General features: G+C 39.4%; 1 protein-coding gene across 1 annotated transcript in view; it reads left to right on the top strand.

Moving 5' to 3' along the window:
- Positions 1-15,436, top strand: part of LOC149152897 (protein DAMAGED DNA-BINDING 2-like) — a 171,702-nt gene that overhangs the window by 80,097 nt on the left and 76,169 nt on the right. Inside the window, exons 4-7 of the mRNA XM_089439417.1 lie at positions 8,090-8,212; positions 8,427-8,515; positions 8,656-8,776; positions 8,890-8,981. Of these exons, the coding sequence (XP_089295543.1) occupies positions 8,090-8,212; positions 8,427-8,515; positions 8,656-8,776; positions 8,890-8,981 (425 nt within the window). The remainder of the gene's footprint in view (positions 1-8,089; positions 8,213-8,426; positions 8,516-8,655; positions 8,777-8,889; positions 8,982-15,436) is intronic.

Raw genomic sequence — 15,436 nt, 5'->3', positions numbered from 1 at the left:
CTTGCAAAGTTAAGTGTGATAGTAATCACTTATCTTTCTTGCCTTTCTATTTCTGGACCTTCTACCATCCCCCTGAGTTGGGGTTGACTGGAACCATTGCTAAATCACTTCTGGTTATCTTCGATGGGAGTTCTTTGTCTGAATCTGAACTTTCTAAAACATGAACTCTCTTTGTGCCCATTGTCCCATCCTCTTTGTGTGCCACTTTTTTCTGTTGTTCTGGTTCATGGATTGCTTTTGATTTTGTACCATTTTGCTTGTGGGTTGCATTGCCATTTTGGACCTGAGCATCCCCTTCTTCTTGTTTTGGAGGGTTCTCTGTGATTTCTTCTTCTTCTTCCTTCGTGAGGTTGGGGTCAGAAGACTGCCATCCTTTTTTTTTTTTTCTAACTTAAGACTAACCTAAGTGCCCACGGGGGATTTGAACCAGTGACCTATCGCAAGGAGTGCCTTAACAAAGCACCCATTCACCATCAATCCAAAACCCCGTGGGCGAAGACTGCCATCCTTTTGTTTCGCGGGCCTGGTCCTTTTTTTTTTTTTGCTTTTTCTGTTTTGGTATTTTGGGTTCTTTTCTGCCTAAGGGCATATTCTGCAAGTGTCTTGTTTGGTAACATGATTGACATCTGAATGTCATATTTTCATAATCCAAAAGTTGGGTCTATTGGAAGTTTTTATGTTTCAGCTGAATGCGGTCAGGTAGACCTTTACTTGGGTAAATTTCTATATAGATTCTGGCAAAGGTAAATAACCCTCTCTCCGTTCTATCGATGTCCATTTTTTTGAATGACCCTAGGGTGTTCCCAATTTCCTCAAAAACCTTGTGATGCCAGAAGGGAAGGGGAAGATTTGGTAGCTTCACCCATATTGGCATTGTTGTGGCATCAAAATCTGGGAACCAAGGGGTAATGAAGAGCCCTACATTTCCCCAAAAGCAGGGCCCTTCTTTCAATGCTCTCTCCACATCTTCTTGATATCGAACTGAACAATGAAGAAACTTTTTGAGCAAAGGTATGCGTTGCAGTTTTTGGTCCAGGTTGTAAAAGCCCACTAATGCAAAGCATCGAATCTGGGCCAAAAACCATTGAGTTTGGAAATCACCGCCTTGGATCGAAGAACAAAAAGAAGCTGATTTACCTTTGTTAGGTTTTCTTCTGTGGTAGGGGCTTGTTATTTGTTCAACAATTTAAGGTCCATAGTTGTACTGTGGCAGATCAGATGGATTTTAGCCCTTCCCTTGCGCCAAATCCAGTGTTACTTGGGAGCGGGAGGAACATTTTTAGAAGCTCCCAGTTTGGGAGCGAATCCCGTAGCGTTTTTTATATAATATATATATTTTTTATATTTTGATACATATATGTCAACAAAAACATGTAGAATAATGAATTAGATATAAAAAACATAAAAAAAACATAGATTGAACCATATAACAACAATCATCTAGAAGTTATAATCTTCATCAAACACGTCCATAAGTTAGTAACATAGTAACATACAACATATTGAGTCTCATGATTCATCAATCTTAAAGTTTCAAGCTTTCAAAATTTAGCATATAACATTTATCATCATTGATCACTAAAGTTGTACTTGTAAGCTAAGTGTAACCATTACAACGAATAATATCTAACATGAAATGAAATGTTATAAAATGAAGTGAAATGAAACAACTTTCAACTTTCATGAAGCATCATATTCATAATTCATTACTAATGAGTTATAATTGCCAACTTCAAACTTAAATTGTCATATATTGTTTAAAAAAATATCATAATAAATATGAAAGAGTCAGTAGTTATAAAAACTACTGGAAACTAGAAAAGGGAAGTAAATCTATTATCTATTTCTTATGCTTGGGCCTCTTGCCACCACGAGAAATGTCTAATTTTTTAGTCTTGTTGGAAAATTAGGGTCTTTGTCATTAATATCACCCTCTAAGCATTAATATCCAAAGGTATCTTTGTCATTACCTCTGTTTTTGTATAGGGATCTTTGTCATTAATATCACCCTCTAAGCATTAACATAAGATAGAAAAAGCATAGCATGTCAAGTCAAGGTTTTGTTTGAGTGATGCGTACATCTTTAGGAGGGTCATGATAGAGGAGTTCGACAACCAATGTCACTAACATCAAGGTACATAGAGGGATTGGTGCTCTTGATTAAATACGAGTTCCATACCCTAATACGTGACAAAATTCAATGGAAACATTGCAATCCCCCAATCCTGAAAAACTGATAAGTTTGCTGGATTTTGAATGAAATCTAAAATTCTACTTTCTCCATATGAAATCCAATGAGGCCGGAACCACTCTCAAACATCCTGAGTCATTTCATGGTAATGTTAAAAATTTAAGTAAAAGTGACATTCTCCGTAATTTTTTTAACATTACCATGAATAGCATATCAATACTAGGGCCATAGACTTGATCATTAAGCTGCCCCACTAAAAAATTATTTGTTTCTTTCAAAAAAAAATTGTATTTCGAACATTACCACAAAAAAAAATTGCAAAAAAGGCAAAACGCTCCCGAAAAGGCAGGGAGCGAAATTTTTTTTAGGGAGCGCGCTCCCGACCCGCTCCCGAGTCGCTCCCGCCCGGAGCGCGGATTGGGAGTGGGATCGAGGGGCGGGGAGGGGGGGGGGCGCTCCCCCCCAACACTGGCCAAATCCTTGTAGGAGACAGAATCTCCAGGGTTCTTGAATCTCAAAGCACCTCCACTCAGCCTCAGGTTCAGGATTATGATGGAGTTTCTTGAAATGGGGTATTCCTTCAGCTGCTTCCCTTCATAAAGAAGGCACTATTCATTTGCAGGAAAACCCAGCCAATTATCTATACTCTGCTTCAGCTTTGCCATTGAGTCTGAATCCACGACCCAGAAAAAGAAAGACTTCTCGTTTAAGGACTTGATAAAAATATGAAAGTCCTCCTGTTCCAGCTCTTTCTTTCCTCGACCAAACTCAGATCGGTGTGAATAGGAGGATTTTCACGTAGATCTGCACCATATAGAGTTTTGCAGAGGTTGTATGTGCGTGTGCGGTGGAACTAAGCCTTTGACCCAAAAGGGTCGGAGAAATGGGCCTGTACTTGCCTGATCCGATTCAATAGCAAATATGGGCTCAAAAAGGGCATTTTCCAGATCTTGTGGTATACCTGTCCAGAGTGTGAGAATGACGACTCCATTGGGAATGTTGTCCTAAACAGATGATGTAGCTTCTGCTATTGTAGACAAGCTGACAGTTGATCCCAAAACCCTTGTGTTGGCCAGATCCTGTTTTTGGTTCCATGATGGCGCTGTTGCAACCCAAACCACAGAAAAGCTCTGTAAAGCAAAAGCCATTGCTGCAGAAATCTTAGAGAATGAAAACCAGAAAAGGGTTTCTCAAATGATTGTTGAAGTTGTATCATGTATGGATGAATTTTTTTTGTGATGAAGCAAAAACAATGTAAATTTTTATTATAAACCATTAGCATGCACAGAATGTACAAACAATATGCCAAGCTCTATTTTCGTAAAGTTGGTGAAACAAGATTTGCATCCAGCAATGTCATGATTTGGCACATATGGGATAATAGAGCTACTTTGTCATTTGTGGTAGTTAGTCCATAGTGGCAAACATCGAGACAATTTATCATTGGAAATGCATTTTGCCTTGGAACTATCATTCTTGATGAGGCTTTTTGGGTTTAGATTTGTTGAATTTAGTACGCTGGAGTGCCATTAATGGTAGCAGTGAGCAGAGAAGATCTGTGTGCATGTAGAGAAGGTACGATGGCAAGTACTCCAATGGAGATTTTTTGTACAATGGTCTATACAATAGCCTTAATGACAATAGAAGTATAGTTATAGGTATAGGTGCAGAGAAGGTACGTTGTCAAGAGGGGATGTTCAATGTCTCCTTACAACAGTAATGAACGTTTTTTAATGAGTGCAGAGAAGACAGGGTTATAGACCACTGTTTGGTGAAGGGTGCATGCATGGACAACCTTTAGGTAGGTCCAATTTTTTGCTGTTTTGAATTTTGCAAGTTCTAGTTTCTAGTTTTGGTTCTAGTTTAGTTTTGTTTCCAGGTTCAGTTTAAATTTTCCAGAATTAGTAATTTCTAGAGTTAGAGAGATTGGGTGAGATCCTAAGGAGAGGGTGAATGTGTAGCCTACTCTAGTCTAGGCACAACGCTCTAGGAGGCTAACACATACATGTATGCATGCTGGTTGGGCAATCCAACCTGGGTGCACAGGATTAGGTTATTTTTAGTGTACGACCCTAGCCTCCTCTATAAAAAAAGAGCCAGGGTCTCTAGTATTATTCATTCAGTTCTGTGGTGAGTAGTGAGTGATTAGAGTCAAGGCTTGAAGCTTCTTATGTTTCCTATTTCCAAAGTAATAAAAACAGTAACATGATTTGAGTTTTAGATTTGTTATACTTGCTGCTGTAATTTTCAGTTTGGTGTGATTTAGTTCCTACTAAAAATTAGATCACAGTTTTGCTAGTACTCTTAGTGTTTTGTTGATCTCAAGTAGGTAGGTTAGCTCATATTATTCGGTATAACAGTGGTGTATCTCGAGCCTGGTAGAATTCCATGTATAGTGAGATTAGCCATGAAGGAAAGAGAGTTGTTAGAGAGTTTTTAGTGGGTGGTATGTCCAAGCTTCAATGATTGACACAAACCTATGCCAATGTTTGACATGTGGAATTCGGAAGGGCTGTGGGTGTAACAACCTCATTTTTCCAGTGAATGGAATTCAGTGGAGTTGCAATAATGGCTATTCTGAGTATGTGAGAGAGTCACTTGTTGGAGGGCGCCTTTAACTTGGTGTCGTGGATGTGCAAACTACAGAAAGTCCTTGAAACAACTAACATTTGGTACCTTGTGGAAAAGGATGTTAAACCTCGTACAAATCCCAAAGATCTAGCAGAGTACAACAAGAGTGCAGTGTTCACAAAGCAAGTTGTGATGGATTCAGTGAAGGATCTTTTAATCTCTCATATTGCTAAGAAGAACATTGCCAAGGAGATGTATGATGCCTTGGGAACCTTGTACTTGAGTGTGGACGTATCCAGGAAGATGCGCTTGAGTAACGTGCTCACCATGACTAGCATGTGAGGGACAAATACAATAGCAAGCTATTTGATGAAGCTAGCAATGTTGAAAGATCAACTTGGTGCAGTTGGTGATGAAATCAAAGACAATGATTTGGTTCAAATTGCTTTGAATGGCTTCAATTTATCTTGGCACAACTTTGTCTAGGTGATCTGTGGTTGAAAGAGGTTACCTAACTTTGAGAAGTTGTGGGATGCTTTCATTGGAGAGGAGATGAGACTAGAGTAAGTCTTAACTAGTTAAAAGGTCAAGGATGTGTATTAGACTTAGTCCTCATTAGGAATGTGAAGAGAGGAAGTAGGAAATGAGGAACTTAGAGGGGTTAAAGGGGCAAGGAGGAAGAATCGGATTCTTCATGTCAAGGGAAGAAAGACTTGAGTCAGATCGAGTGCTTCAGGTGCAACAAACACGATCACTATGCCTCAGTGTCTTAGTTGGAAAAAGGGAAAGGGTAAGCAATAACTAGAGTTTGCAAGGAATGGAGATGCTTCGAGTGTAGATGATTTCACTCCCAAGCTAGATACCCACTTTGCCATGGTGTTCGGTCTTTCCATGTACACAATTTTAGGAGCTGGATGGTATGTGGATAGTGGAGCTTTGAGACATATGACTTATGCTAGTAAGATCTCTAGTAGGTTTCAAGAGCAAGATGGAGGAATGCTTGCGCAGCTGCGTGATGATGCCATATTGAGTCATATCGAGTGCACTTGAGTCATATTGAGTGCTTCAGGTGCAACAAACACGATTACTATGCCTCAGTGTCTTAATTGGAAAAAGGGAAAAGCTAAGCAACAACTAGAGTTTGCAAAGAATGAAGATGCTTCCAGTGTAGATGATTTCACTTCCAAGCTAGATACCCACTTTGCCATGGTGTTTGGTCTTTCCATGTACACAATTTTAGGAGCTGGATGGTATGTGGAATCTGGATAGTGGGGCTTTGAGACATATGACTTATGCTAGTAAGATCTCTAGTAGGTTTCAAGAGCAAGATGGAGGAATGCTTGCGCAGCTGGGTGATGATGCCATGTATCCCTTGGAGGGATTGGCTTCATATCTTTCCAGATGCTTTTAGATGATGTTCGTGAGTTACAGATTCTGTTTTATATGTGCCTGTTTTATTGACAAGCCTAATTTCAGTGTTTAGCATGACAGCTCTTAGTAGTGTTTAGTGGAGTTTGATGATAATCAACAAATCACCATCAGAGACATCAGCCATGGATCTGGTAGAGTTGGAGGCCATCCTTCTCCATTGGCTCTTTTTTTCTAATGTAACTGTCTTGACTCTTCTTAACCCTAGAGGATCGGTGACTTCTTCCTAATTGGGAAAAGTCCTGAACTGAACTAAAACTAGAAGCTGGGAGTTACTAAATTAGAAATTGCAATAAAGTAGACCTAACTGAAGGTGATGCATGCATGACTTTAGCAAGAATTCAGCCTCAACTAAGCATTGGTCTAAAACTTTGTCTATTGTGCCCTCACTAAACCTGTCTATTGTGCCCTTTATGTGCCTATACCTGCAAGTGTAATTCTAATGTCATTGAGGCTATTGTATGGACTGCTGTACACACTTTCTGTTAGAGTTCCTGCCACCATGCTTTCTCTACATGCACCCAGATCTTCTCTGCTTGCTGCTGCCATGCTCTGTTGGACTCATTCAGAGTTACTAAAAGTCCAAGTGACTCAACAATTCCTCTTACAGAGGAAAGTGTTCTCTGCCAAACACAAAATACTCCCCCCTGCATCCATAATCTCCCCTTTGCCAGGGCTTGATCAAACGGTGGATCATCAACAAACCAAAGAAACATGACTTTAGAATCTTAGATCAATACATCCTTCTCTACTATGAACTCTATTTAGAATCTTCATGGTAAAAACCATTTTTTACACAGAACATTGCATCAGTTATCTGCCAACCTCCCTTCTCCTGCATGCCATCTTCACCATTCCAAAATGTTTTCACACTGCATCATGCACCATTTGAGAATTCCTGTAATAATGAACTCATTTGCATAAAGAACCAAGACAAATATATCAAATCTATCAAATAATGAACTGAAATCTACACTAAACTAAAAACTGGTGGTGCATGCATCCACACATCCAGGGCAGCTCCCTCTTCCTGAAAGTTGAAACAATCCTCCAACCACTGGAGTAAAAGCCTCATCAAGTTTAGCCACCTCTTGGTAAGATAATCCTTCTATGACAACCTTACCCTGGTACTCTCTTCCATACTCCCATCAACTGCAATCAAGAAATCAATGACGGATTCCAGAAACAGTTATGTAACTTCTCCATTGGCCTTTTTTTTTTAGTTCTTTCTGGTAAATGCCTTTTTGATCCACGGGGATCTATGAACCCCAACTCTGCATTTTTGCAGTAAAGCCCACATTAACGTAGGGGCCATCAAACTTGGCCAGCTCATATACATGATCAGGGTTCTATGTCTGCCCATGTTTGAGGTTTGAACCTAGTTCATTATTGTGGTGATGCCCTGTCTCAACCATTTAATAATAAACCACAGCCCAACAGACATTATTTGGCTTCCAGATGTATGTGCAATAAAAAAGTTTTTCTTTTTACATGCTTAGTTTTGAGTTTTTAGCCATTGTTTTTCCATCCTTTTGTTGATCCCATCTGTTTGTGGCCTGAAAAATATGTTTAAGGCTCTTCCTGGAGAGCTTCAGACTTCAGTTTTCAATTTATTTTTCGGTATACAAGTCTGGTCAACAGGCAAATGCCCAAAATCTATTAAATCTATGCAAAAGCTCATCCTAAAGTCATTCAATGTGTTCTGTTAAAATCCCAGAGAACCGGAACCTCTGGCAGCAAATGTAGCTTACTTATGGCAAAACTTCTATACACAGCTTGTGTAGATTGCAGTTATGCAATTTAAGTGACTATTTTTAAAGGAAATGTTCGAGATTGACTTAGTGTTTTAAACTTTTATATTACTGTATGCTAATGCATGTTTATTTTCACATGTTGCAGATCAAGCCAACTTATGTTATTCCCAACCAGGTTGACTCTGCTATCATCAAGTTACACAGTAGACGTATAACTTGCTTAGAATTTCACCCTACTAAGAACAATATTATCATGTCAGGAGATAAGGTATTTATAAGACCATAGCTAAGCAATGTCTGAATTCTAATTCTTTTCAAATGTGGAATTCACTATGTTTTTCGTCAGTGGTGTTGATTAGATTGTTGATTGGGACTCTTGAAATATTCACTTTGAGTTGATTTTGTATGGATTGCATTTTTACTTCTATTGCTAGCAGTTATTTTTAAGCTGATCATCTAGTTTTTTTTTTTGGGGTCAAAAGAAAGGTCAAATTGGTATCTGGGACTATGAGAAAGTGACAGAGAAGACAGTTTATGATACAGTACATTCCTTCATTCTGAATAGTATGAAGTAAGTTTCTTAGGTTGCCACTGCATTTGTTCTTAATATATTTCTTCCGTCGTTACTTATGGTTAGGGAAATCAAAATCGAGTGGAAATATTGGCTTTTGACTTACAGAATTCCATAACATATAACTTCTGTGGTTTCAGATTTCATCCCGTGAAGGATGATTATATATACACATCAGGATCTGATGGAACACTTAGCTGCACTGATATTGAGACAGGAGTTCCAATCCTCCTGATGGACTGCAATCCTGATGGATGGAATGTAATACATCTGCATGATGGTTTATTTTCACCTCGATGAAGTCTCCAGTTTTATGTGCTTGTGAATCCCATCACTGCACCTCTTATAAATTGTTGTCTGTTCCTTGTGACCAGGGACTGGCAACATGGAGAATGCTATATGGCATGGATATCAATTCAGAGAAAGACCTTTTGCTGGTTGCGGATAACTTTGGGATTCTTTACCAGTAAGAGAACAGTTCTACTTCTCCGTTGCAACATTTCATTGTTCAAGTTAGGGTGCAGTTTTAATGTTATACTGTGCTTTACTGTAATTTCACTTTTCTTTAGGGGTCGAATTTCTGTTTCTATTTCTTTCTAAATTTAACAACCAGGGAGGCCAAATAAATTGGCACATGTTGTAATTTATACATGGAAAAGTCATAACCAGGGTTCCATAAGACATCTTAACAAAAAAATCTGAAAGCTGAAGTTTCACGTTGTAAAAAAACTTAAAAGGTGCTAGAAAGCTTTTTAACCAAGGGATAACATTGCCAGCAAAGAGAATAATATTGAAAGGTTAAAGGGAGGGACATCTGTTAGACTTGATGATGAGCCACACTGGTATGGCTTGAAACATTGACCAAAATAATCTTGATTCGGTGTTCATGGAAACAACCATAACTGACTCTTAACTGCAATAGCTTGAAAAAAAATTAAATTGAAAGGTCAGAGGGAGGAAGGAAAGATGGGTGAGGTTTCTATATTCAATTTTAGATTTGGTTTAGCATTAGCTAGATGTGGTGTTTCTTTTTTTGATTTTGCAGAATAGCTGGATGACCTTGCATGTTGGAATCCAATTGGGATGGCACATTGGTTTTGATAATTCTGCAATAGTGCCTTGTTTTTTTTTTTTGGCAAAGTTTTAGGAGCAGTCCCTGATATATTTAACCCCTAAGAGACTTTCTACCATACAGACATTGCCCTTTATCAATCAGTTTCTTCTGTAGTTAGTATAGTTGTCAAAGGTTGCTATGTTCTTTCAAGTCCTGTAATGTTAGTGTCTCAGAGCAATGTGCATTGATTAATTTCACGAACACCCATGATAAATTGCTTATAAGCATTGAAATATTTGAGAAAGCATCCTAAAATAGAAAGGAATGGTGCATAAACATTTTAGACAAGCACTGCTTTGGGATAGTCCCTACATGTTATCTTCTCCATGCTTATTGATCTTGATAAGACCTCATGTAGGTTAAGTGACGAGAAAAAAGGGTAGAAGTAGAGAGCATTCATTTCAATCTTTAGTCTATTGTAGTCTACCATCCAAGAGAATTCAGATTTGAATGTGGCTTGGAGGCATTTCAACTGTACAAATTTTATTGTCATGTTCCATTGAACCAAAATAGAGACAGATGTAGGTGCACTAGTGCTAGAAGTGTTGAAATATGTAACTAGGTTGTTAAAATTGGCAACTAGGGCCAAACTCCATGTGGGTCATCTTATTTATGGCAGCTGATATTTTTCTTGGATTCCTCTCATCGAAAGGTGTAGGATTGATCTAAAGATCATCTGATTCCGATAAGTATTCATGGAGATGTGAATTTATCTGTGTTATGGGAAAATTCGTCAAGGTCGACCAGCAAATAAATTGCCCCCACTTATGTTCAACGTTTTAGTATAAATAGAGGTGCCTTGAAAGTCATTTAGACACACACTCTTCTTGTGATCTCTTCCTCTCCACTTGTCTTTGGGTTTTTGGTGGGAGGAGAGATCCTAAGAGTCAACGCTGCCCTAATGGAGAAGGCTCTACGCTATCTTAGGAGATGGGAAAGCTCTACGCTGTCATGGAGGACAGCCCTTATCTCAAGAAGCCTTAACGCTGCCCCATGGAGAAGCCCTAACATAGCCCTAAATGCAGTCACAATGCTGCCCTAAACGCAGTCAAGAAGAGGACCTTAACGCTGTTCTAGGCCGCAGGAAGAGAGGGGTCTTGGACAGCATGGAAGCAAGGGTCTGAAGTCTGCTACAGGAGGCCGAAGCTGAGGCAAGTGCAGATTGTTTGAGGGCTGGAATCTTGCTGTTTCAAGGGCTGAGAGAGCAGGCTACTAGGCCGAGTCTTAGTAGGGCAGTACGCTATTGTTTTGAGATTGCTTGGTCACATTTTGTGGAGGCAGAAGCTACAGGAAGGCTGTTGTGCTAGGCCGCAGGCCATAGCACACAGTTAGGGACTGCGTGAGGGCTGTCAAGGATGGACAGTGCCCTAAGAAGGCAGCGTGGCATGGGAGGAAGTCTTCCAAGATGGGCCGCAGTCCTTATGAGGTTGGTTTGTTAACTGTGGAGTATGTTTAGGGCTGCGTAAGTGCCCTAACCAGGTCTGCAGCAAACAACAACATGCAAACATAAATGACAGCAGTGTTTTGTTTAGGAGGGCTGTTAGATAGGACTGTCTTGATGCCCCAACCAGTCCATGATGAAGGCTGCCCTATCTGCTGTTAGAATGCCATCCAATGCAGCAAATAGAGAATCTCCTAACAGTGAACTAATGTAGTGCATGATAAGATGTGACAGCATAAGGTGCAGCATGATGTTGAATGTTGCTGCATGATGATGGGCATATTGATGAAGTGTAGTGTAGCATGATGTGTGCAGCACAGTGATAATGAATGCTGCAATGAGATGCAGCATGATGGGCACAGTAAGGTACAGCTTGATGATGCAGCACAGGGAGGTGCAGCATGATGATAAGGTACAACATGATGATGCAGTACAGGGAGGTGCAGCATGATGATAAGGTGCAGCAGTATGATGTGTGCAGCATGGTAATGAGGTCTAGCATGATGATTGGGTGCAGCACAGTGAGGTGCAGCATGGTGATGGAGTCACCTTGGATCAGTGGAAGTAGTATGCCTTCAACTCAGCTCAGATCAGCTACCTCATATGCTATCTTCTTAGAGAAGATCTCTGCTCTTATTTAGATAAGTCAAAAGGTTGACTTCTGATGTATATGTACTATCTCTCTCTTCGCTTGTTTTCTGCGATTTATGTTTATGTTCTATCTGCATTTTACTATCATGCTAAATGTAATTGCTAATCTGGAATTGGTATTGAGCTAATATGGAAAATTGAAGTAAATTTGCTATCAGCATAGAACATACCTAAAATTAACATAGGTTCAATCTTCATAATGACATATGTAATCATGATTTTATGTATTTGATGTAAAGAGAAAAATAAATTTATTATTGTCATTCTTGAGGCATGAGTTTCATGCTCAAGGAAAATTTATTTATAGGTCAAGCACCCATTGAGTGCTTCTAGGGCTTTTCATTGAGTCTGCAAGTCAATTGAGTCATTGTTATGTATAGAAGACTCTTTTGGGCATGTTACATCTTGTAAAGAAAATTTATGTAAAGTCAAAAGTGTCAAATAGACCCTTGAAGACCTTGTCATCATCAAAAGAACAAGTCAGCCTCTATGAGTGGACAAGTCGGCCTACAGGCAGAGATTTGACCTAGAGAAAGACCTATATATAAGGAAGACCTCGACCTCACTTGAAAAGGAAGACAAGCAACTCGTGGAAGCACAAGAAGAGCATAGAATACCTAGCGAAGGGAAGAAGAAACCAAGGAAGGAAAGCGAAGTCTTAGAAGATTGTTTTTGGGTCATCTACACCTCACACTTGCGAAAAAACTAGGGCATTGATTGCAACAATAAGAGCGAAATTGCAGCTACCTTAGGAGACCTGTTAAATTTGGTAACTAGGGCCAAAATCCACCTTGGACAACTCATATGATGGAGATGATATTTTTGTTGGATTACTCTTTCCGAGAGGTGTAGGATTGATCTAAAGATCATCTCATTCTAACATGTATAAATGCAATTATGAATTTATTTCTTCTATGGACAAATTGCCAAGGTCAGCCAGCAATCTACTGTAGGCTAAGAAGCCCAAAAGTCACGTCTCTTCACCCTCAACGTTGCATATAAATAGAAGGAGCATCTACCTCATTTGGACATTCATCATCTCACACATATCTCTCTCTCTCCTCATTTGATTGGGTCGTACAAACTTCAGGCAACCTTCTTCTCCTCCACACGTGCGAAAGTTTGACTAGGGTTTTCTAATTTTTGCGTTGACCAAGTTGCAGTAGGTTTGACTAGCGTTGACCGAGCAACGTTTGACCTTGTTTGATTGCGATTTTTGTGGGAATATTTTTGTTTGGGCAGGCTGCATTATTTGGCACAGAGATCGAGATTTTTTGTGCTGTTTGACCATCGTTGACCGCAGGTTTGTCTGTGCATTGACCAAGTTTGACAAATTTCTTCAAGACTATTTTGGGTTGATTTGGACTGTCTTTGGAGGCTGAATTAACTGGGTTTGACCGAGCTGATTTGGAGGAGTAATTCTGCTGATTTGACTAGCATTGAATTTCTGGTTAGGGCATCCTGTTGACTACAGTTTGACTGTGTTTGGGCAAGTGAATTTTGTATATTGTACTCTCTCTTTCTGCTGAACTTTTGAAGAATAATAAGAAGACTTGATCAAAGGGTTTCCCCACATTGGGGTTTTTCCCTGGCATCCGCCAAATATTTTGTCCTCTTGTCTTGGTATGTCTTCTGCTTTTTATTTATGTTCTATCTGCATTTACTATCATGTCAATGTGATTGCTAATCTGGAAATTGATATTGGGCTAATAAGAAAAATTGAAGTAAATTGCTCTTAAGCATAGAACATACCATTGTTATCTAAAATTAACATGGTATCAACACTGAGGTGAAGACAGAGCCCAAGCAAGAGTGAAAAGAGCAATCACTGAGAAGAGTAATCACTGAGATTTGTTGGACAAGGACAAGATTCAATGGCCTCCACATCTTACTTCAAACCTAACGACAAGCTCAGTGATAAGTCTGAGTATCATGCATGGAAGATGTCTCTTTATTTGACTTTGTAAGAGCAGGATGTTATGATCTATGTGTAGGGAAAGATTGCTGAACCTCCTTCAAATGCACTGGATGCCACTAAGACAAAGTACAAGAAAGGTGAAGTCAAAGCAAAAAAGATCATCAGGGATTCTATTAACAAGCATTTGGTTGCATACATCTTCGATTTAAACACATCTAAGGAGATGTATTACAGGTTGGTTGGCATGTTCAAGGTTAGCAATGCAAACCAAGTCCTCTTTCTCAAAAACAAGTTGAAGGGCATAAAGAAGGGAAGAGGTGAAGATACCCAATCCTACTTCATGAGGATTACCGAAATAAAAAATGATCTTCTTCCAATTGGAGAAGTTATTGTTGATAGGGAGCTCACTCTCATTGCCCTTGGAGGTCTCCCTCGTGAATGACATGTGTTCAACACTACTATCCTCAACAATGACAGGATTCCAAGTTTTGATGAATTGTTGACTAGATGTACTCAAGAAGAGACAAGGATGATGGAGAGAGACATGCCTTCAAATAGGAATGAACCTACTACATTCTCCGCTCATGCTAAAAAGAAGAACAATGCAGGTTCAAAGAAGCAATGTCAAGGAAGACTGAGATTCAAAGATGGAAGGAAGGGAAGATGCTTCATTTGTAACAAGTTTGGCCACTATGCTAGGGAGTGTCCTAATAGAAGGGATACACCTTGGGATGATGACAACAACAACCACAACAATTTCAGGGGCAACAACAATCAAAGGAATGGCATATTCAACAACAAAGGAAAAAGGAATGCTCCCGCTACTCAACATGGAAATGGTCGACCTCCCAAAAGATCAAGAAACTCTAGGTATGATGAATCTAATGTTGTAGATAACAAGCAAAAATAATTTTATCTTATATCTGCCCTCTCTACTGCCTCTCCTCTGGATACCTTGGGAAATTGGTTGATTGATAGTGGTGCCTCAAGGCACTTTACTGGGTATAAGGAAGCTCTTTCAAATCTAATAGAAAATGATACAAATTTGAAAATCATTCTTGGAGACAATGCCACCTATCCCGTGAAAGGAGTTGGGAATGTTACTCTTCAATTGAATAAAGGTAACACCATCCATCTACAAGAAGTACTATATGTACCCGATCTAAAGAAGAACCTGATATCTATCTTGGCAATGGAAGACAAAGGATTCAAGGTGGCATTCATCGATGGAAAGGTACGTGTTTGGAAAAAATTTTTCAAAGAAGCATTTACTCTTGGATTCAGGGTTGATAGCCTATATCAAGTTGGAGGAAACCCATTGGGAGCTATGTCTTGCGACACATCACTTCAATCCGAATCATGGCACCAGAGGTTTGCTCATCTACATTATAAGGCTCTACGTGATGTGAGGAAGATGGTGACAGATATGCCCAAATTTAAAGTAGGACATGAAGGTGTTTGTCAGAGATGTGCCGAAGGAAAACATACAAGGGGACCATTCCCCTCAAGTGATAGCAAGACTACCGACATTTTGCAATTGGTTCATTCTAATCTATCTTGTATATTTCCCGTGACATCTTTGGGAGGATATTTATATTATGCTATCTTTGTGAATGACTTCTCTTGCGAAACTTGGATTTATTTCTTGAAGAAGAAGGATGAAGTGTTCACATGGTTCCGTTCTTTCAAAGCCTTGGTTGAAAATCAAATAGGGAAGAAGATCAAAATATTGAGGACTGATAATGGAACCGATATGAATCAAATGAGTTCAATGACTATTGTAGAGAAGCTGGCATT

Source organism: Pinus tabuliformis, chromosome 9 (genome assembly GCF_031772625.1).
Source record: "Pinus tabuliformis cultivar Carrire ecotype Pingquan chromosome 9, CPIR1, whole genome shotgun sequence".
Classification (NCBI taxonomy): Eukaryota; Viridiplantae; Streptophyta; class Pinopsida; order Pinales; family Pinaceae; genus Pinus; species Pinus tabuliformis.
Note: the sequence above shows the minus strand (reverse complement) of the source record. Positions and strands in the feature narration are given on the sequence as shown.